Source organism: Larimichthys crocea, chromosome XI (genome assembly GCF_000972845.2).
Source record: "Larimichthys crocea isolate SSNF chromosome XI, L_crocea_2.0, whole genome shotgun sequence".
NCBI classification, from domain to species: Eukaryota; Metazoa; Chordata; class Actinopteri; family Sciaenidae; genus Larimichthys; species Larimichthys crocea.
The window spans coordinates 6,391,407-6,415,445 of record NC_040021.1 but is presented as its reverse complement, the minus strand read 5'-3'; the positions used below and the strand labels follow the sequence as shown (position 1 = coordinate 6,415,445).

The 24,039-nt window shown below is 40.3% G+C and overlaps 1 protein-coding gene across 2 annotated transcripts in view; it reads right to left on the bottom strand.

The window, feature by feature from the left end:
• fmn1 (formin 1) overlaps positions 1–24,039 on the bottom strand; it is a 29,071-nt gene that overhangs the window by 1,808 nt on the left and 3,224 nt on the right. Inside the window, exons 3-15 of one of the 2 annotated variants that reach the window (XM_027283853.1) lie at positions 20,809–20,987; positions 12,470–12,578; positions 10,476–10,537; positions 9,634–10,325; positions 8,715–8,856; positions 8,101–8,188; positions 6,254–6,315; positions 6,080–6,168; positions 5,852–5,981; positions 5,613–5,759; positions 5,171–5,230; positions 4,251–4,371; positions 447–539 (exon numbers count right to left, since the gene is read on the bottom strand). In XM_027283853.1, coding sequence (XP_027139654.1) covers positions 447–539; positions 4,251–4,371; positions 5,171–5,230; positions 5,613–5,759; positions 5,852–5,981; positions 6,080–6,168; positions 6,254–6,315; positions 8,101–8,188; positions 8,715–8,856; positions 9,634–10,325; positions 10,476–10,537; positions 12,470–12,578; positions 20,809–20,987 — 1,974 coding nt within the window. Of the gene's footprint in view, positions 1–446; positions 540–4,250; positions 4,372–5,170; positions 5,231–5,612; positions 5,760–5,851; positions 5,982–6,079; positions 6,169–6,253; positions 6,316–8,100; positions 8,189–8,714; positions 8,857–9,633; positions 10,326–10,475; positions 10,538–12,469; positions 12,579–12,711; positions 14,779–20,808; positions 20,988–24,039 lie in introns of those variants that run through there. The other variant, XM_019261618.2, reaches the window with a different exon arrangement.

Sequence of the window (24,039 nt, the reverse complement as noted above, 5' to 3'; positions counted from 1 at the left end):
GTGTCACGTTTCATCAAAGGGACGATGTTAAAAAACAAGACATGAATTTTGGTAATTACAGTGCATCTATGCTATGCTTAAATTGAATGCCTGTGTCAGCTGGATGAATATTTCCCAGTGCCTGTGTGTCTCAGGCAGGAGTCAGTCACTGCCAAATCTGCCTGATCCCTATCTGAGTGTCTAGCCTTTATTCTGAATCCATCCTATCTCCCACACACACACACACACACACACACACACACACACACACACAGATACCAAAGACACTCCATGAAATAGGAAGATATTCAGGTCAATAACAGACAACAGAATAGTCCAGATGAAGCACTGAAGGAGATCAAAATAACTTCTGCACTATTGAATATTACCTTCAAAAACCCACCTTGTTGAACACAGTGAACTGATGGCGGTAAATATAGTAAATATATGAATCTATGACTGCTCACCGCTGAGAACAAAAGCCTCCATCTTGTCCTTAAACGGTTGCAGGTGTTCTTCGGGAGAGTCAGAGCAAACTTTCTGCAAGTCTTTCTCACATCCTGAAATATAGGAAACAAGAAAATGGAGGGAATACACTTAATATTTGTTTTTATGTTTAGAAATTTTTGGAGTAAGTAAGTGTAGCTGTGGAGGAAAGACAAAACATGATACTAAATATAATACTATAAACATTGTTTAGAGGTTTTCTTGGGTAAAATTCTGTTCTACTCATTCAAAAACAGGCGTATTAATCCAGGTTTAATGCATTTCCCAACATCAGCAAGACCAAGCGGCAACCTTCGTGGCTGTGAAGTGACGCCAGTGTGGAAATAAACATGTTTACAGCCTGGTACGAAAAAACAGATTTGGTCTCTATTCAGGCTTAAAGTTATGCAGAATTAACAGTGTGGCCACTTTGACTGACAGGCAGTCGCTGTTACAGATGGCTGGGTTGAGCACTCAGGCGTCATTCAGGTTAGCTCGGAGCTGGCAGAGGTAGGACTGGAAGATGGCGACGGCTAGAGCCACCACACAACATTTCACAATGACTCTTCAAAAACCTGTAGGTGACATCCATGTTTTATACAGTTTATGTGCAGTTGTCCCCATGACTGAATTTAGTGCCCCTTTTAAACTGAACACTGCTTGAAGTATCACATTCTTAGTGTGTGGTGAAGAAATTCAGTGTTGTTGGCTTTAACACGAAACTATAACATGATGGATGAAGGGTGTTCTCGTCTAAACCAGCTCCACCTGTGCCCGAGCAGGAGGTTATCAGCACCACTTCCTCTTCAGATATCACTTATTGAGATTCATTCAGAGATGGCGACTGCTAACTCCCACTCTTTCCCTCGAGTCCTCTGCCAGTCTGTGGCTCCACGTTGCTCTGCGTCCAATCAGTGAATCAGAGGAGCCAGTCTGCAGAGCCAGTCATAATAGAGGCTGCAGAGGGAGCCGAGCCCCGGCCCCCTTACCCCGACGCTCGATCAACAATCTCCCAGATAAGATTACAAAAGAATACTGTTCATTCGGGGATTTGTGTAAACTGTGGAGACGGGTATCTCTCTCTTTCTGCATTGTGTGGCGAGGCTTTCTTTCTTTTGTTTGCCCTTTGTGTTCAAGAGAAGTTTGCTTATTTCAGGGCGAAGAGGGTTATAGAGCTTCACATAAACAGAGCCGGGCTGATGAGGAGTGTGGTGCTTTCAGATGTGAGGGTGGAATTTTTTTTAAAGAGAGTTTAAGGTTTTGATGATGATATGTTCAGTAAATGCTCATAAATCACATGAATACCTCTGTCAGATTCCACAGTGACATAAAACCTATCGAGGAAACCAAACACAGACAATACGTACGCAGAGAGTCTTCAGGAAGGAAACACAACATCTTCGCAAAGTACGTTTTACATTCAAATAACAGAAATGGGCTGTAAACGGTGTAAATGATGCTGATTTTAGCTAACATGCTCACAATGATAACACTATCATGCTGATATTAAGCAGACATAACGTTTGCCAAGTTCATCTTAGTTTAGATCGTACTCTGAGCTGAGGCTGAGCTGGCTGAATGAAGCTTGGCTGCCCAAACAACCACACACCTGTCAATCAATGCTGTAACAAATACATAACTTTAAGTCTTAATATAATTTGAACAGGTGAGTTCTATAAAAATTCACCCTCAGTACAGTTGTCATGAACGGGGAAAACAGTTTTTTGTACCAGGCTGTAAACATGTTTATTTCTGCTGTAAAGTTGGACATTTTAACATGGGGACTTATGGAGACTGACTCACTTCTGTAGCCAGCCTCAAGTGGACGTTCAGGGAACTTCAACTTCTTACATTAGGTTGACTTCACACCTGCAGAGGTTTAAGTGTTTAAAGGTCCAGTGTGTTAGTTGGACAAAGCGACCGACTGAATACCCCTCACCTCACCCTCTTGTTTTAAGAGTAAACGAGCCTTGAAACCAAAGTCCTATGTAGAGTCAGTGTTTGGTTTGTCTGCTCCCTATGTTGATATAAAGGTCTCATTCTTAAGTAACATAATCATAACAGTTGTTATTTTCAGGTGATTACACACAAATCAAAACATAGTTATGAATATCATGTTCCATTTTTGTCAATACATCCCTTTAGATGTTACACACTGGACCTTTAAAAATACATTTTGACCTGATGAAGGCGTTCCCCAAAGTTCTTACAAATCATCCTGTGGAAATGTATTAAATTTAATAGAAATTCATCCACAGAAGTTGTCAAGATATTGACAGATTGGCACTGCAGGGTTAACTCACTGCATCAACAAAGTCAATAAGATTCATCCTCTGAGGCCCATGAATGTGCAATATTTTAAGACAATCCATACAATCGTTTAAGTTACGTGTGTCGATGCATATAACAAAAATCCTCGATCAGTTCAGCTATAAACAGTTCAAGTGAAAACTGTTGGTTACTCAGAGTAATCAGAGGAGAGTTTCTGGATAAATATCGCTGGTGATCTTTTTAATTTAATTTTCAGGAGAGACAAAATTGCTTAGCTGGAGGAAGAAATCTCAAAGATCTCCAAAACTGGATAAATCAAATCAAATCTGCATGGCTAGATATCAGATAAAATATGTTTTCTGTAGTAATTGAATTAAACTTTTAACTTATTACAATAAATAAGCAAACACAATGAGGTCTTTTTAATGTAACGCAGTCTTTGGAACTTATTTCCCTGAACGGTTCACGTGGATGACTTAAGAGAAACTCATCTCCCTTTTACTGTGTTGGGAAACATTTCATACCAACCAAACAGAAAACACAGGGACGAGGGCGGTTCAAACAGGAAGAACAAAAGGAACCTGCAACGTGCAATCCAGATTGCACGGTGGTTTGGGTAGACGCGCCGATAAGACGAAGCTGTGTTGAGAGGTAAAGTAAGCTATCTGCAGGACACATCTGTGGCCCACACTGGAGCCCAGGTGATACAGCCGAGGCGGTTTAAGGATCTGTGCATCTCTGCAGAGCCCCGTGCAGATACACTGCAGATACTGGAGGTCTGGAGATTACATAAGTGGGACGCTGTGGTCTCAGTGCACTGGCGACATGGGCACAAAGGCACAACGATGGGAGATCTGATGGGCAGGAGGATTAGAAAAGCTGGATCTGAAAGGCGCCAGGGCAGTATCAGCAGCAAGACTCCTACTAGTCTCTGAATACACGCACATACAGGCAAAAACACATGTATACATAGGGAATACAACAATGCATGTATGAGTAAGCATTGTCCTCAACGTGACTTGTCTGGTTTAGCTGAGCTGGCATGCCAAATGGCGTCATATGGGCACACTTAGTGAGAGAAGAAGAGAACAGGCTAGGAGGATAAGAAAGACGAGAGGAAATCTTTTGTTCTGAAGCTTCAGCTAACTGAAGTTTGGTCAAATAAGCAGGCCTTTAGTCCTAAGTATAAACAGTTACTCAATGGCTGGGGCCACTGATGGGAAACCTGGGTGGTGAGTTGTGAGAGAGAGCAAAGGGAGGGTGTCTGAGGAAAAACGATGCCAGACTGGGCCGAGGTCTGGTCTGTGGGAACCTCTAGAAATCAGAGTGATAGAGTTACAGAGGCTGGCTGAGGTTTGCTAAACAAAAACACACCAAAATGACCACAAGGAGACTATTCCGGTCACCCAGTCGACAGGGATGCCGAAGCTCACCGTCTGTCTGCTCAGAGTGTGTGCAACCGTCTAATATCATAACCCGATGAAGGGGAAATAAGACTTTGGTCTGAGACGTACTTGTCAGATCTCGTCCGAGCTGTCTCAGGTCTCTGTTGAGGTCATCGAATTTGACTTGCGCTGCCAGGAAGGCGTCCTGAGGTTCAGGAAGAGGGAAAACACTCTTGTCTGTGCCGGCGTTCTGGTGCAATACAAGCAGAAATAAAACAATCAGAAATGTATCTTTAGTTTTATTGTGTTGAGTCAAAATGAACAAAGAAATAAGACACATGTATATTCAACCTACAACAAACTCTGTTCGTCTTCTAGGCCAAAAAGTTTCCCTGTGTTAAGAGTTTGAATCCAATAAGAAGCTCTGCATTGAGTTGTAGTCAAGAGACAAGATCAAGACTTTTGAGTTTAATTTGTCGGAAGAACTTTGCAGCTGTTGGCTCGTGGACTTTGTGGTAAAACCTCGACCCGAACTCTCGTTAGTTTTCTGTCCTATGCAGGTGTTTGCTCGATAACTACAGACTGTGTTTTCCCGAGTCCTCTTTGTCCGAGACAACCAAGACAAGTATGCTGTCAATTCTAAGACGAGATCTTCAAAAAGTGGTCTTGAGATTGGTCACGAGTACTACAACATCGGTGAGTAGACTATGGCACTGCATCGAATAAATCTGAAATCCTGTTAAACCAGTTATCCACTCAGTTTTATACCTGTTCAAGGCTGACTATATATGTGTTTGTTTATGTCTTTCTGACTCAGATGGAGACAGTAGGGTCAAAATGTTGGTCTGTTTGTAGTAATAATAATAAACGTGACCCCCTCAACTCATTTTGTATTGCAATCATTGGTTTTAAAAGTAGCTTCCTCCAAGAACTTGATAAATACCAACAATGTTCATGTGTGTATAGGCGAAAAATGTAAATCCATCATCTTCATGCAGAGTAAATCAAACAAAGCAACAATAATACGTCAATAACAGAGCAGCTCGTACCTTATCCACATTATGCAGGTAGTATGACACCACGTAGTCCACCAGGCTGATACGATTGTCCTGAGAAGAAATGCAGGAGATGTGTTAAAGACTCAAAAAAACATGATATTCAAGGTGTACATGGGATCACTGACAAATCTGATGTGTGTTTTAGTGATGAACAAATACAGTTTCTGTCACGTTCATGAACTTGTTAAGTTCATCTTCCTTTTATTACAACTGAACTGTAGCCAAGCGGCAACCTCAGAGCCTGTGAAGCAATGCCAACGTAGGGTAGACAGGTACGACAGGTAGGTGCCATTACAGACAGCGTCTTTGAGCCCGTTGATGATCTTTGCCCATTTTTAGATTACCCCGGAGACGAAAGACGCAGAACTATCTGCACGCCATCACCCTGTGATTGGTGGAGGCCATTGGTGGTGGACTAAAAAAAGTTTCTCACCCTGCTCTTCACATCTTTTAGTTTAGGTAGAATCTCCAGGCCGAAGCCGTCGGCCTGACCTCTGACTCTGCTGCCTCCGTTCATGTGGTTCCCCAGAGCCAACACCAGTCCGACCACTCTCCTCACACCGTCGCTCTCCAGCAGAGCCTTAAAAACAAGAAAACACACACAGGATCAGACACATTTTAGTACCAATCGGACACATCTGAACACATTTACACCTCCTTTTTTTCACCCACCTCGCAGACAGAGGAGACTGTTTTGAGCTTGCGTTGGACGGACGCAATCCCGTCGACGAAGGCCGACTGGAAGATGATGCAGTGAGCTCTGCCTGAGAAGTTTGGGATCTGAGACAGCTCGTACAGGAACCTGGAGCAAGAGGGCAAAATGTCTCAGAGCTGCTGACTGCTGGTCTGGTATTTGTCTTGTACCCACAATCATTGACCGTCAGCAGGTGAGATACTGACTGTTCGGGTTTGTCCAGCAGTTTAACGTCCTCTTCAGCCGACATCTCGTAGTGTTTCTTGATTTTCTCCAGTTCCTCCGGCTGTGCTCTCTGACACAATAAAATATGAATACAGAGTTCATAATCGAACACTTTCAGCTGCAGTTAAATGTTAGTAAAGTGCTGTGATACCTACATTTTCATACAGTGCTTCGATGGTCTCCACGTCCACCACAGAGTGGTCCACTGTCAGTATGGCTAAAAGTGGAAATGCAGAAAAGCACAAATAGATGTTTTAATAAATTAAAAATGAATCTCTGTATTATTAATTATATAATTATTCTATTCTAGTCTATTCTAGTCTATTCTATTCTATTATATAAGCCACAGTTGTGCAACCCTTTGAGTCCTACAGTAGTCCCATGAACATTAACACAATTATAAAGAAATGCCTCTCTTCCACACATACTTTGGCCATGTCCAGCACTTAAAAATGGAATAATATTCAACAGATGACTTTTGAAGTTGGAATCAACAAGAAGTTCCAAGTCTCTGCAAGACTTTGTTTGTTTTGGGCTCAAAACATGAACTCCAGGACTTCTCCTCCTTTTGGAAGGAGATGGATTATTTTGGCTGAAGAGCCACTGCTGGAGGAAAAATGAAGAACGGGCAACAGCGGTGACTACAGCTGGCTGCTAAACTAGTTTGATCAGTTCACATGGGGCTCTTTCAGTGCCAGAGATTCTCGCAGAATAGAGGTCACCAAAGGTAACCAGTGGATAGCTGTGTTTAAAAGCAGAGGAGACAGAGCTAAACCACGGCGATTACTCAACAACTGGTATAAGACAATACAAACGCAGTTTACGTGTTTGAAACATGAATGTTTCTAAGCTTTCTCCTGCAGCGCACATGAAGTGATGAGTCTTTTTTTGTCTGCAGATTGTTTTAATAAATAAAAGTGCATGAGGCATCTTGTAGAAAGTTCAGAGTAATACCCACAGGAATGAGAGATAATGAACAAAGAAAGACGATTTTAAAAGATTACTGTGCTCATTTTGAAGATAATGTTACACCGTGCTCTTAGAAGCAGCAAACAAACAGAACTGAAGCAACAGAAAACTTTCCCACCCGAGTGGGAATTTTGTGAAAGTATGCTAACAGGGATGAAAGTCCCTGATGATCCTCTGGTTTACTGAAAAGATTTTGGGGGAGTTTGGGATTAGCAATGCAGATTACCTCTGTGTAACAGCATTGCTGACATTGTGGTGAAGTGTTTGAGCCTTCAATCCTACTTTATATTCACCAACAGCTCATATTCAGAGTGAAATACAGGGCAGCTTCAGTGTGGTGTCGGGGTTAAAGTTAAACAAGAGTGATTCGGGGAACTGTGGTCACCTTAATATTTACAGATGAAGGATGAAGGTTCAAGTTCCCAGACTGGCTGACGGATGTACTGTGATCCACTTTATGTGACTGACATGATGACATACACTTTGAGGTTTTAATGGTGATTGTCGTCTGAATTTCAGAGGCTTTTGTACCACAACAAGAATACACATGAAGAATGTCGAGCCGAGCCGAGTACAGAGCATATCGAAGTACATGAAAGACGATTTTATTTGCTTTTTAAATTTAATTTACTGATTATATTTCAAGTATTATAGTACATTGTTATAGAGTTATATATTGCATAATTTTGACAACTTATTCATGCCTTAGACAACATCATCACACATCAGTATTATCAGAGAATACTGATGACATGATATTTTATGTAGAAAATATATATTTTATATATTTATGTTTAAAGTATTACACTGGAGTATGGTTTCCTACATTTGCAGCCTCTAGTGCCTCAATGTAATGGACTACTTTTCACAAGCCATGATAAAATAAGACAGTAAAACTTGAATTTATTGGTGTATTCTGTTTTTTTTTATACCCTGAGCTGTGAAAAACACATTTTAATCAGCTGTATTTGTTTGTTTTACATCACATTACATGAATATTTTGATGTGCCACAGTCGTTCCTCTCTAACTCACCTTGTTGTATATCTTTCATCTCCAGGTGGAGGCTCGATATGAGGATGCCGACGGCCTGAGAGCGTTTCCCGTCCAGCAGCTTGACAATCTGAATCACACACACACACACACAGTTACCATGACCACCACCTTACCACTGGAAACCATTAGTGACTCATTAGTTAAACATAAGTCATGTCAGGCCACACCGTAACGCATTAAGCACCTCTCGGGAATAAAGAATTTGACTTATCTACACAGTTTCTGCACATGATGTACTCATGTTTGAACAATTAGGATCCTTTTTTATTTAAATGTATTCATTGTCTGTGCCTGTGATTGTGTGTAGAGCGTCCTTACTGCTTGAAAATGCAGAAAAAACAAATTAAATCCAGGTGACTGGATCAGAATATCAGGATTTGGGAGGAAAAATAAGTTTCAAGTGGAAATAAATTTAAATAAATCTACATGTAAACTACGAGGACGTCAAACATGGATCAATCTGGATTTACACAACACTTCTCTGACATGTTTATAATCTGACATGTGTAAACTCAATGGTATCATCGCCCTCTCGTGGTTAGAAGACACACTGCACATAACCCCAAAAATCTGACATGTGTCTTGCATGTTACCTTCCGGGCCTTGGCTTTCTTCTCGTACGCCTCTGACAGCGGCTTCTTCTTCGTCTGTGTGGTGGTTTTGGCGAACAGATCCTCAAACTCGCTGGTGTTGATTATATCTGGTTCCTCTAAAACGTTCCACAGCGTGTTGTTACTGCAGGAGGAAGAAATATGATTTATTATACCACTCTGGGAATATCAGGGTTAAAAGGTGCATTGATTTGATGATACAGGAGGACAATAAAGACATTTTAACAAAGCTGTTTGACTCTGGATGTTTACCTGATGCTCTCATTAGTGACATATCATATCTTTATGATTAATGATATGAATTAAGTAAATTAATTATTAAAATCAACCCATAATCAGCATTATTAACCTGTTAATTTAGAGTTTAACTGTAGCTCATTTTAATGATGTTACAGTAAATGTAATCAATTCATTTATTTATTTTAAAATGTTAATAATGTGCTTTTAATCACTGTAAAGTTTTAATAAGATATTTATTAAATCATATTTAAATAGATGATTATTGTATGAAATACATACTACATACATCAACATATAAATTGTGAAATAATTGAATAAAAGTGGATAAATAATAATAATAAAAAGCTCTTACATTTGAAACCTTTTCAGTGTTTCTACGTCAACATATCAGGTTCAAATTAAATCACGTTTTAGGACATTTTAACTTGTTTTTACCTGTAATCTTCAGTTTAAATGAGCTTTATTTTCACTTAAAATTTAAATAACTTCTCTCTTTCCTTTTCTAATTTATACAGTTACTCCAGATGTTTTATTTAAACCACATGTCTTTTTATTTGACTGATTCACATTTTTAATTGAACTTCAAATCAAATATTATGTTTCATTCTGGATTAAGATCTTGTGTGTTTTAATGAACTGTCTTTCTCAGATATGAACCCACTTGTTGTTGTCCTGGATCTGGATTCTGGTCCAGTACAGAGGTCTCATGGGTCTGGACGGCTCCACTGCTGGTTTCCTGGGAGGTTTATCAACAGTGAGGGCTCCACTTAAAAGAGGAGGAGGTGGTGGAGGAGCTAAGCCTGGTGTGGAAAGAAGAGGAGGAGGAGGAGGAGGTGGAGGTGGAGGTGGAGGGCCATTTGATGGCTGCATGTGGTTTAGGCTTGAAGACAAACATGGTGGAGGTGGAGGAGGAGGTGGAGGTGGAGGAGGAGGCAGACTGTGTGTTTTGGTTGGAGTGGGTTGTTCTGATGGAGGTAACGTGGCTCCAGGAGGAGGAAGGTCATGTGATGAGGATGAAGACAAAGTATCGTGCCTCTGACCGGACAGGCTGAGGCTGATGGAGGCCAGGTCTAGTTTTTTTGGGGTCACCTTCTGCTGCTGAGGACTCGTGCAGCTTCTCCCCGTACCGTCTCCGTCCTCGGGAGTCTTAACAAACGTCTCTCGGTCTGTCTGGACACAGACTGTCCTGAAGGATTTGTGTACAAAGTCGTCTCCTGTCGATACAGCGACATCTTTGAGCTCCCCGCGAGAGCGAGTCCCAGCCTGGGAGAGTTTGGTCTGCAGCTCGGCCAGACGGGCGACGCTGTCCTGGTTTTCCACCCTCAGCCTGGAGAGCTCCAGACCAAAGTCCTCCTGAAAACAATACAAGTTAAACACTTTGTGTCTCTGTGTCTCTTTATGACACAGAACAAAGCATCTGTTCTTCTTAAATAATCTCTATGTATCTCTAGTTTTTCTTAACGTGTGAAGCGTTGAACACCTCACTCCATCCTTCATACTGACCTGTAACTTCTCGAGCTCCTCTTTGCATTCTCTCTTCAGCTGCAGCAGAGCGGCCTGATGCTCTGAGAGGAAACAACAGGAGAACGATGAGACGGAGCACTTTACAAAAGCTTTGTGTTCTTTCTTTCTTTGGACCGCAGCAGATGTTCATTATTACAGCTGTTGTGCCTGAGAGCGCTTTCTTTTCCATGATGAGTACATTAGTTATGTGGCTGGGTACAAGCTGAGGACGAACAACTTACAACAACCGTGAGACCGCTGAGACTGTGACTCATTCTGCACAACAAATCATTCATTCATGTTTCACCACTGTGGGAGTCTGAGGGGTGTTGGAGGATATACTGTAGTTTGTCGAGGACAGACCAAGCTACAACCTCCGTGACTGTGAAGTGAAGCCTATGTGGAAGTGTCAGAAACTGCAGTTCCTCAAACGTCCACATGAGGCTGGTTACAGAACAAGTCAGTCTCCATAAGTCCCCATGTTTGACTTCAACTTCACAGCAGAAATAAACATGTTTACAGCCTGGTACAAAAAACAGTTTTGGTCTCTGTAGTGAATTTCACGAATGACAACTGTACTGAGGGTGAATTTATATACAACTCACCTGTTCAAATTATATTAAGACTTAAAGTTATGCATAATTAATAGTGTGGCCGCTTTGATTAACAGGTAGGTGCAGTTACAGGTGGCTTATTTGAACACACAGGCACCATTCAGCCCAACCACGCTCCACATCTTTGCCCAGTTTTAGATATGCATGACTGCCAAGATGGCGACACACTCAACCTGTGATGACGTTACATACTTTATACAGTCTGTAGGAAAGACGTGGTCAGAAATAACGCAAAGCTTTACCAGAGGATGACAGCAGAGCCTCGAATGTTAGAAAAACATACAGACTGTGAGCTTCAGCTGACATATCAGATATCTAAATTATTTAAAGAAATGGATGGCTGAACTTACTTAATGGTCAGTTAGAAAGTGTATTCATAGTCACAGTGTTTACAGAAGGTGTGTACACATGAATCATGCTTGATGTCTATTAACAGTGACTCTTTTCTTCATAAAACAGTCTTTAAAAGTTAATACAAAATATCACTGTCTAGAGGTCTCTAATTATAACAATACAAAATGTGTAGATGTCTTTTAACTCGTCTGTAGTGTGAGGCCAGTCTTAATTATTAACCCCTCTTCACCCAGGGCTGAACTATGAGCCATGTTTCTACGGTAACAGTCTGACCACAACCTGCTGATTCATGGCATCAAATGACAAAATAAAAGAGAAAACTGAGCTCTGTTACATTATAAAAATCACAGTAGGTCTGCACTGTGTTGAGATTTATGCTAATGGTGTTTCTGGAATTGAATTTTCCGTCGTAAACTGAAACCGCTTAGAGTAAAAGTTTTCTGATGGGAGTGCACGGAGCTGAGCGGTGTGCAAGAGCTCAGTCAGCAATGTTTTATAGTTTGAAAAACATCTTAATTTACCCAGACTTCATGGCAATTATACTGCTAGACTACTCAGATTGCTGTCAGTCATCGTGCCACCACTGGGTGGCGCCAAAGATGAAAGATTTTAAGTGGTTTAAAATAAAAAGTCTCAGTGGGATTAAAAAAAAAGTTTGTTATTGTCTTCAAGAAAACATGAATGACTATTTTAAATGTATCTCCTCCGTGTCACGTGACAGCGCTGGAGTCTTACAGTCTTGCAGTCTTTACAGTCTAGTTTTCTGTGGACACACACAGGGTGGAGTTGTGTTTACTTTATCAGTAGAGCTTGATATTATATCCACCACACCAGAACACATGGAAAACATTCCTCCTCCCCTCATCTGTCATGAATAATTCACTTGAATTTAAGATAATAAATCTGTGTGCTTTTGTTTTATTTTTGTTTGCTTTTATTTTAATTCATGAACCCTCACGTTTTGTTTCATTTGGGCGGATGGGGACAGTTATATATGACAAACACGTGGATGTGTTTAATGTGTACCTGCTTCTGTATACTTCAGCCCAACTTTTTCCTCCTTAAGTGGCGGCCAGACGGCTTGTAGACGACCAGGAGTCCTTTCCTCTCCGTCTCCTGGGGTGGATGCTTCTGACTAAAAAAGAAAAAAACACAACAGATTTAAAATAAAGTCATATATGCTTCTACAGATTAACACACAGGAGAGTGTTATAATAACTGCTGTGGTGAAGCTAGAAGTTGGAAGTTGATTCATACACAATTCATACTTTGTTATCAGGCGAGTCTTTCTTCTCTGGTGTTTTATTGGAGGCTCTCTCAAAAATCGATCTCAGCACATCTTTATCTGCTCGTATCTTTTTCCTCACTGCCTCCAGGTCCACCTTCTCTGCTGGGTCCTTCTTCAAAGGCTTCGGGGTAAAAAAAGCTTTGAAGGCATCGAACGCTGCCTCCGCGCTGGTCACAGAAGGTTTCGTAGACTCAACTGAAACCTCTGCATCCTCCTCTGTTTCTTTCCTCTCACCCTCTTCCGTTTCTTCACTCTTCTCTCTGGCGTCGTCACGGTCTCCCTCAGCCTCTACTTCTTTCTTCTCCTCTTTCTCATCTCCTCTCTTCTCCCGGTTCAGGAACTGGGAGATCTGGTCCAGGAAGTTCCCCTGAACTTTGGCATCCCCTTGCTTGTCAGAGAAAATGTCCCTCCTTGATCCTTGAGATGAAGGTTTGATCTGAGCCACGGTGTCGTGCTCGGGGCCGACCACCCCCTTCCTCAAGATCCTCATGCTGCTGAAGAGAGCAGGCAGCTGGATCTGCTTGTCCGTTGGGGAGCCTGGGGAAAAGGTGGCTCTGGTAAAGATAGATCCAGGTGGAGGGTTGTTAGCTACAGCTGCAGATGTTATGGAAACATGTGGTGATGTGTCTTCTGGGCTGGGAGGATGGTGAGGTTGGGTAGAAAAGTCTGGAAATACATCTCTTTTCTCTTCCTCTTCTTCTTCACCTGTCCTCTTCTCTTCATTGTCATTTTTAGGCTCAAACATTGGTGTTACCGGTTCAACCTGCTCCTCAACTGAAGGTCCTGTCCGAGTCATCGCCATCACCACATGTTCGCTTTTCTCAGATTCCTCAGGGTCAAAACTTACAGTACCTGCCTCGAAATCTTCCTGGCAGTGTACATTTTGGCAGTCGTTTCTCACTCCCTGATCGGCTCCTTTAGCGTCATCCTGATTGACACCGACACAATCACAATCTGTATTTGTGTACTCAGTTGAAACATGTTGACATTTAGCCTGCGGGGATTCCCTCAGTGCACATTCTTCTGGTGTTATGTGACAACTCTCATTGCTCCGACCATTAACCGCGTCTGACATCTTATTCTGCTCTTGATTTGTAGCAATGGTCTGCTTCTCTGAGTCATTTTCCGTGTTTACAACCTCGCTCTGTTGCTCTCTTAAATTCACAATATTCCTCTCCTCCTCCGTCATATCCGAGTCATTTGAGTTAAAGGTGACCTTCTCTCCTTCACGAGGCAATATAACATACAATAAGGAGTCTCTACTGTTCTCCAGAGCCTCTTCAAAACTCATATCCCCATTGTTCTTTAGATTAAAGCTCAGCTCAGTGTCCTCATTTTGCTCCTCTGAGAGGGTCCTGAAAAATTTTAGTATGGCCTTTTGTTCCTCCATTTTTACTCATAAAGAAAGTATTGAAGCTCTCCAGGAAGTTCTTAAAAAAGCTTTTCCCACAACGTCAACATTGTGGTCACCATTGACCCTGTTCATATCTGAGGCTTAAGTGCAGCATTGTTCTATCTTACATCAGAAAAATGCAGGATAAGAAGGTGTAGGTGGTGTTTATGGCATGCAGTAATTTGTACAAGTGGTCCCAGGATCATGCACCTTCCACTTACTATCAATAAATGAATGCAAGTCAATAAAGTCATATCACCACATGTGAAAGTCCGACCTGTATCCGCTCCAGTTTGTTGAAAAGAAATAGATTTATCCCATCAATGCGACAACAGTTCCTTTATGTCTTACCAGACAAACTAAATTTCCAAACCCAGAAACTGGAAGCAGCTGTTAGTCACCAACAAAAGGAGAAAAATCCAGAGAGTAATGGAAAAGTGAAGGCTGGCTCCACGGCTCTGCCGGCTAGAGTGACTCAGCTCGACCACACTTAAATGTCAGATCCAAGTCCAGGCTTTCCCTTCCAAGTTCTGCCTCCTTTTCCGCCCTCTGGCTCCTCTATACTTGCTGCAGTAGTTTACCGAGCTGCATCTTGGACGCCGTCCTGCAGGCTGTCATAGTGTAATTGGAAGCAGATGGTGACTTGAGCCACCGTTTCTGACAACACCCTGAGAGATCCGTGAGCTGTAAGGCGAAGGAAGCCACCCACAACAGATGGAGGGACACCACACCCAGAGCTGAAGGAGGGTAAACAGGACTGCCAGGGATCACTTGTTAAACGTTTGGCCCCTAAATCCTCCAAGACAGGGAGGTCTCTTTGCTTGCCTGCAGGTACTGAACAACACCCGGCTAATCTGCGAGTTTTAGTGGGTCTAACCCCACTTACACTGTACTGTTAATCAGCTCACATTATATTGAACATAAAATATGGTAGACAGAGAAGTTTTATTGGCTGTCAAAACAAAAGCACTTTAGAGGCTGGTGACTTTTAATTAGTTTATACTGTTTTATATTCAAAGTTTTTGATGCACTGTGTAAAGCACTTTGTATCAAACTCACCTCTGGTTTTGTTGTATAAAATAAATCAATAAATTAATAGCTTTTCAAAATAAAAGTCTTAATTTTCAGCACATTTAAATGTGTGACACAGATCAACAAAAGCAGGAAATGTTGTAATATATGATGAACTGAAAATATAACTGAATAAATATAAGCTTCTCAAAACAGGAGTGCAAATTAATTAACAATAAATAAATAAATGAATAAATAAATAAAACAGAACACAATCAATGAGAAAAACGTCAAAAATAAATATGTTTTCAAAACAATGCCACATATCAATACCAAGTAATTAAATATGAGTTGATTAAAAGTTAAATTGAATTGAGTACAAATCACAGTCACAATGACACAGAGTTTGTCCCAACAAAGGGCCCGAAAGTCAAAGTGCTGCCAAACAATTAAACAGATTAGACAAGAGAAAGCTGCAGAGATCTCCTGACTACATCGACCTCTCATGTGCACACATGCAAAGATGTGTGCCTTCATATCCTCTAGTCTACAAGGTCTATAATTTTCTTGTTTTTACTTTAATCTGATCTCTGTCTTGGCTCAAAACTGTCTCCAGTTTGTGAGACACTTTTTGTAAAGAGTGTGTTAGATACTTCATTAGTGTTTTATCCAACAACTTTGTAAATTAATTTTAATTTGATGTGTTTTATTATATGATTATTTATCCTTGTCTCTGTACAGTCATGAAAATATAAACAAATGCATAAATAAATCAAAGAAGAACTGATGAACACAAATGGAGGTATTTGGTTATAAATGAACTTTATAAAGGCTTTTTAACTCTCAAAACAAGGTCACATTCAAGAAGGGAGAAATAAAAAACAAAACAAATAAATAAAACAGAACACAATCAATGAGGAAAACGTCAAAAAATAAATATGTTTTCAAAACAATGCCACATATCAATACCAAGTAATTAAATATTAGTTGATTAAAAGTTACCAAAACATTTTTTTTTTTTGAAAAATAAACAAACCTAACAAGAGTACAAATCACAGTCACAATCACACTGACCCAACAAAGGGCCCGGAAGTCAAACAGTTAAACAATTGCCAAACAATTAAACAGATTAGACAAGAGAAAGCTGCAGAGATCTCCTGACTACATCGACCTCTCATGTGCACACATGCAAAGATGTGCTCTATGTGTGCCTTCATATCCTCTAGTCTACAAGGTCTATGATTTTCTTGTTTTTACTTTAATCTGATCTCTGTCTTGGCTCAAAACTGTCTCCAGTTTGTGAGACACTTTTTGGTAAAGAGTGTGTTAGATACTTCAGTCAACAACTTTGTAAATAAATTTTAATTTGATGTGTTTTATTCTATCCATGTCTCTGTGCAGTCATGAAAATATCAATAAATGCATAAATAAATCAAAGAAAAAACGATGAAAACAAAAGGAGGAAGTATTTGGTTATAAATGAACTTTATAAAGGTTTAAAAAGAGTAAAAATTAACAAATCAAACAAAAAACTAAAACATGAACATGTACAAACTCTCAAAACAAGGTCACATTCAAGAAGGGAGAAATAAAAAACAAAACAAATAAATAAAATAACAGTAAATATAAAAGCAAGAACAAACAGAGATTCAATTCAATTTTATTTATATAGCACCAAATCATAACAGTAGTTATCTCAAGACACTTTGGATATAGAGCAGGTCTAGACTGTACTCTTTATAATATTATTTAAAGAGACTAAACATTTCCTACCATGAACAAACACTATGAAACCTCAAACAGAACCAAGCTCCATCTGCAGCGAGCGGATATATTAAATATGAAACCCACAGATTATTAAAACAATAACACATAGAACAAAGATTTGTAAAATCACAACAAAACATAATGAAACAGTATTTTAAAGGTGAGATTAAAGACGGAGCATGTGAAGAAACTAATTCACAATATCACAAAGAAAAACCAGAGGACGGCCACTGAATAAAGAAAAGTAAAAACATTTCATGTGTGCACAAACACAGGAGACGTTTTCCACTTTTTATTTTGGATTTGGATTAAAAAAAAAATCAAAACGAGACTTCCTCCTTCACTGCCTTGTGTTATTCTTATCTCTCCGGTTCCACCCTTGTTTGCTTTATGTCACATTATCACAGCGAGCAGCAGGTAAGTGACAGATTACACCATAACATTTTTACTGTATGTCATTACACTGTGTAACTTTCTCTGCACCCTGCAGCAGCGTCTTACACTTAATCATACACATACCAATAAAGTGCCTTTGCATTCTCAGGGTGTGGGACACTGTGTCCTCTATGTGAGCTGTGTTTATGTAACAGGAGTGAAACAAAGTAATCCTGTGGAATAGTATTAGAGTCGGAGCATACACACAATAACACTCATGAACAAACACACTGGACTTTGTTGTCTAACATCAGAAACTGTGTGTGTGTGTGTGTGTGTGTGTGTGTGTAATGTACTTTATACAGTGTAAATGCATTAAACTGCTCTTTAAACATAACTACTTATTCCTTAACTTTGATATCAAATGTATAAACATTGTCTCCATTGACGTCCCTCTGTCTTTCTTGAATTTGATCCACTTTAAACAACATTACACATTGTCTACAGCCGACATTAGGTTGTAAATAATGTCTGCAGATGCTGGTGCATTGTCTGGTTTTAGATCTGATTTAAAGTTTTTTCAGAGGAGCTTCAGACTGGATATACTAAAAAAGTAATAAAGTCCAGATTCTCTGCTTTACTTTCTTTCTCCGTAAACTGAATCTCGACTCATTTTTATGGTGAGCAGGTTTCCAAATAAACTTACAAAAAAGAATCTGGTGTGACCTTATAAATCTTCAGCTTTCGCGTTTTTTGTTATTTCTAAATTTCTTGTTTTTTTTTAGCCTTTATTAGAAAGTGACAGTTTGAGAGAGTCAGGAAAGATCACACAGAAGAGGGGATGACATGCAGCAAAGGCACTGACAGTATAAAGAATGGACAGAGTCAGTGTGGACATCACCCACAGGTTTCTGAAGAGACGTTTTATAGCTCAGTGTGTGATGGCTCAGGCTGCCACAATGTTGGCAGTCCTGTCTCTACGGCTTCCCAAGTAATATAAAAATTGACAAAGACGCAGATCATCGGCTTCAGATGCTGCTGATCCTCTTCTACACAGTCCACCATGTTACAGATAAACTAATCACTGGCTTTAGATCGGGCCTTTTATGAATTTTGGTGTGCAGATTTTACTAAATCCTTACACTGTTCCTTTAAGAAGCATTGTGGGTTACATTACAGGAGCTAATAATCAATATTATTTGATCAAGCAGCAGTGTATTTATCACCTAATGTGTTATCTGTCATGGCTTGTTTAGTGTTTCCTGTTTTATTTTGTAATTCTCCCCCCCCTCTGTGTGTTTTTACTTTACTTCCTGCCTTTGTTGTGTTTGCCGCCATTTTTGATTGTTTGTTCCTCCCTGATTAGTGTCACCTGTCACCCTCACCTGTGTATTCACCCTGTGTGTTTCTTGGATTCAGTTATCAGGTCATCTGTGCTGTTGGAGCTTCTCATGGACTTCTGTTTATTGGATTTTTATTTGGATACAGTTTGATTTTTGCCTGGACTTTTCAGTCACCTTGTGTTTCTTTCAACCTGTTTGGTGAGTTATAAAAGTTACCCTTTTCTCCATTTAGCTTCATGTCAGCATTTTGGGTCCACTACTTGAACTGAAATGTGACATTATCTTCATGTAAAAACCTCACAAAACGGTCAAAATATTCATGTACGTCAACTCAAATTTGAGTCCAGGTCCACGTCTCCACACATTCATATATCAAGAGGGAAAAGAGGGAGAGCTTAAGAGCTTTGAAATCCAGTAAACAGCACAGACACCTAACTGCTTTAAATCCCTTCTGTTATGTAACCACAAGGAACTCTTTGTCACACACTGTGACTGTGTGAGGACATTTGTTGAACTTCGATCAACAGGACTGTGGAATAATGGCTCTAAAGAGACCAGACTCCAATGTAATGTGAAAATACAAGGCAATATCATGATGGTGCAGCTGCACATGACAAATATGTTTCCAGTGCTGATAAAATGGCTATTAAAGGAACATTATGTAACTTTTCTATCATAAAATAACAGATTTTAAATCATTTCAGTCATTTGTACGTCTGCTCTGACACTATGTAACTTTGTGCTCCGGTTTGGGAGAAGTACGTAACGTAGTTTACGGCTTCTTCACCACGGTTTCTGGTTTTCCCTCTGATGTAGTAATACACCCACCGGCAAGAATTTATGTTGGAGTACAGAAAGCTTAGTGTTATGTAAAGGATTTACAATGTGGATGTATGGATGGATCCACAATGCGAACGAGGACTTTAAATTTGATCGCCCACCATATTTCTGCTCTTCCAGTGCGACAATGTGAAGAAAGCCACCAGTCTGAACCGAACAGGCCTACTGAGGGTGAGGACATGATGGACGAGAGTCAAATACGGTCTTCCAGAACCAAGTAAGGGCAGAACAGGTCCAGACATGAGTGAGGTTAGCCACTTCCTGGTGACACAATTAGGCTCAGTGCCAAGGGTAGATGCTTTTGGACCAGTGGACTCTGTGAACCACTTTGCACTATAAGACCCAGCTCCAGGCACATATAGATGATGTATGGACCCGTTTCAAGGCAAACTGCCAGACGTCCTATCTTTATATTAAGTTCCTCAGACCAGGTAGTGTGTAAAGTATCAGAGCTCGGGGATTGATGCATGAAGAGTGTATTGTATAGCTCTGAAATGGCGCATGGAGATAAAGGGTAATATTTAAAATGGTGTCTGACTAAATCTAAAGAAGTGAGTTCTCTGCAAATTGAATCTGCTGATCAAAAGGTGCAAATAATCCTTCAATGTAGAGATGTTTCGCCTGTATTTATTTGAGCCAGAGTATATGGAAAAGACTGCCAACTGACTAACAAGCCACCTGTCAAAGTGTCCACACTCTGCATAATCCTTAATATAATTTGAACAGGTGAGCTCTATAAAAATTCGCCCTCAGTACAGTTGTCATGAACGGAGATATTACCTATAGAGACCAAAACTGTTTTTTGTACCAGGCTGTAAACATGTTTATTTCTGCTGTGAAGTTGGATTTTAACATGGGGACTTATGGAGACTGACTCGTCCTGCAGCCAGCTTCAAGCAGCCGTTCAAGGGATTGTATTTTTTAGCACTTCTGCATTGGCTTCATTTTGCAGCGCACTGGAGGTTGCCACTTGGTTTAAAAACAAGCACTTTTAATGGACAGAATTTGAAGATGCGTTGTGGTCTATTTCATGGCTGCAGCACTCTCCCTCAATACTTAATTTTAAAATGATGATCTCGATTATCTCCAAACGAAAAGCTCAAACGAGTTTGCTTCTAGTAAATGGAGAGAAAATGAACATGAGTTGCTGATCATGAGCCTCCTAAACAGGTAAGGGTTATGTATTTGTGCTTAGGGTTACATTGGCAGACCATCACGAGACAATCTGCAGCTTTAATCAAACACTACAGCAGCTAAATTCAGCGATAATGTCCTTGACGCTCGGTAAGCGCAAAACAGGATGTTGCCATTCTCTCTCTCTCCACCTGAAACGTTTCAAGCTACTCACCCAAAACTCCAGTGGGAGAGGTGTGGTTGTCGGTGAATCCATGATGTCATCTTCTGGGGCCGTGATGCGCAAGAAGTCAATGTGTTTGGGTCTGGACGGATGAGAGAGTGACCTGCAGAAGGAGAGAGACTCCTCCACCTCCTGCTGCCAGATCTCCTCCTGCCGCTGTAGAGCCTCATCTGGAGAAAAGAGTCAAATCATAATTAGAGCAGAATCAACCTCAAACTGAAGGTAAAAGTTGTTTCTTTAATGAGAGCATTCACGTAAAGAAATCACACTGAATCTTTCAGTTCTTATTAGGATAACTTTACAGATATTAAAGAGGTATGCACAGAATAAACTGTAAAAGACAGATGAAATAGGAAGTAAACTGTTACATAACTCAAAGAATTGAATATTGAAAGCTAGTCTTCAGACTGTAAATCTACCTTTAAACAAGCTGAGCACCAAATTAACCAACACACTGATCTTCAGTACCAGCAGAAACCTTTGTGTGTTACGCTGTAGTGTCACCATGAGGATGTACGACAGAACTTCAGCTGAAATAAACAGCAGAACTTTCAGCACTTCCAGTCCTGTGGCTGATGATTACTTCATTGCTTCCTCGGCACTAAACACAAACCTACAGCCTGATGGTCAAAGTACACCTGTTGCTTATTGTCCTCTTGTTGAGATGTGTCTATAACGTGATGCTTGTGGAAGTGTTGTGACTTATAAAGATCTATGATGGACTTTTCGAAGAGCCTACTATACCGATCAGGTGAATGGTGTCTCTGTCATTACGTCTTTTTCTGCTCTATGTAACTTTGTGCTCCTGGTATGATCATCCACGAGCCACCAACTATGAAAGATGCTCCCAAGTTATTGATGATATGTCTAATAATTAAATACAGGTTTAGCTCTTTTTAGCGTTTTATTGATCAGGCTGACAGCTAATGATCTCTGAATTAGATCAGCTAGTTTAAAGTCTGACTGCAGGTTTACTATGAGATGTAAGATTTAATTTCTGTACAGCAGGATGTGAATTTTGGCTTGAATAAGGGGTTTAATTCCCATTGCCTCCAAGCTAAAAGTGTTCTGTATGCACCGATGCTCCTGTCGGGAAATTAGGGTAGAAACATTGAGATAATACCAGACGTGGTCAAAGGCAGCTCAACCTTGACGAGAGGACTGTTTTTCTTTCACTTGCCGATTTATTACCCAACTGGTCACACACTATACGATAATCTCCAGTAAATCTGTCACTATCGCTTCAGATAAGAGCGCCGACAATGATTGTACAGTGATGGAACTTTCAGCGTCCTCAAAGCCAGATTGAGCTTATCGAAACAATGTTATCTGTCCTGAATTGGACCACACTGAGGAGAAGAACACTGGATTTCGACAATAATCCTCCACAATCTTCCTTCTTCTTTCTCTCACTCTAATCATCCTCAGTCAGGCTGCACAGGGAGCTTTCACCTCCAAAGTGAGGACATCAGACTCTGTACTAATCTGTTTTTATTCTTTCTTTTATCTGTTTACATTCCATGAAAGGAAAAAAACATGATTTGGACTTTGACGTTTTCTAATTTTTTAACCAAAATGTCTGACTTTCCTGAAGACATCTTCTTAGGAATCAACTCCCTACTGATATCGTACTGGTTTTGAGGAAGTATACTCTTTACATATTGAGTTTTCATCATTTTTTTTCTAATCCTGCCTCTGTTTTCTCACTGCAAAGTGATGATAGCATTTCCTCAGTTTGTGTTTTGATTTGAGTAGTTCAGATAATAGGCAATAGTTGTTACGAGAAAAAGAGGACTGGATTCAAAATATCAAAGTTGAATTGAATATTCTTGTACAAGAAGGAGCATTTAACAGTGCAACACGCAAGAGGGTTACAGAGAAAAGGCTCCCTGAGGAGCTCTATCAATAGGTTCTTATACATTGTTCAAAAATGGGCTGTCTCTGATACCTCCCCACTAATACAGATAACATCATAACATTCCTTTAGTTGGTTAACTGCTCAGTAATGAGCACTATATTTTACATCCACATGGTACTGCCCTGGCCTGTCTCTCCTGTCCTTGTACCACTAATTTATAATTGTCCCTCCCTACCAGCCTCAGTAAATCAGAGGCCAACTAAGGGAGGTATGCGAGACATACAAAGAAAAGGACAGACACACACTATCTGTATGAGTTAAGACATCTGCACCCCAGTATAATCCTAATTTTGATAACAAAAGTGATGATAGCATTTCCTCAGTTTGTGTTTTGATTAGAGTAGTTCAGATAATTGTGCAATAGTATCTTGAAAAATCTGCACAGCATGAGTTTGTAAGACTGAATTAAAGATGTTTTTGTAACTTTTTATACATAGAAAGACACATCGTGCCACCAAAGCAACAAAACATCCATATAATGCATCATGAGTGTCATAAAATAAGCGCTATAGTAAGATATGTTCATCCACAGCACAGGCATGATGCTGTACAACCTTTAATATATCACCTGCCTCATAGTCCTATACTGTAGCCTCCTCTCTTTAAAGGGAGACTTTGGGCGTCTCAGGTCACTGCTAATGCAGGACTATGAGGTTATCCACATCAGGTGCTCAGCAGTACTTTATGCCTGAGCAAACACACACACACAGACGTGGTGGTATGTCAAAACAGCGAGGGGTCATTATTTACAGACTACCACACATCCTTCAGGCTTCAGCAGCTGTCGTCAGAGAGAGACTGTGTGTGTCTCTGTGTGTGTGTGTTGGCGTGTGTGGATGAGACCAGACACCATCCGTCTGAGCCCAGAACATCTTAATCAATGTGTAAATCTGACAGTGAGGACTCAGCATGTACCACCTTCTAAAGCTGTATGCCCCTCCTCTTCTTCCGCTCTCCTTTCACTTCACTAACGAACCACTAAAAGTCAATGTCACGCTGTTATGCGCACTCATCCCTCTTCACCCTTCAACAGACCTCCTTGATCCACCGAACGCTGACTGACCATGAGCACATGATGAAACAAAATAGAACTACAAGCTGCAGCTATATGCTGTGAAGTCCTTTTTAAAATAATTCACAATATCTTTCATAGTAAACTGAAATGAACAAATAGTCAATTCTGCCTGTTTTGTAAGATCCTATTATGCTCAATAATGCTGTTCAATCCTACACAGCTTTTTAACTATCAGTGGAAGTTGGTGAAATGTGCAACATCAAACTTTCTCTTACTTTTACTCGGTTTA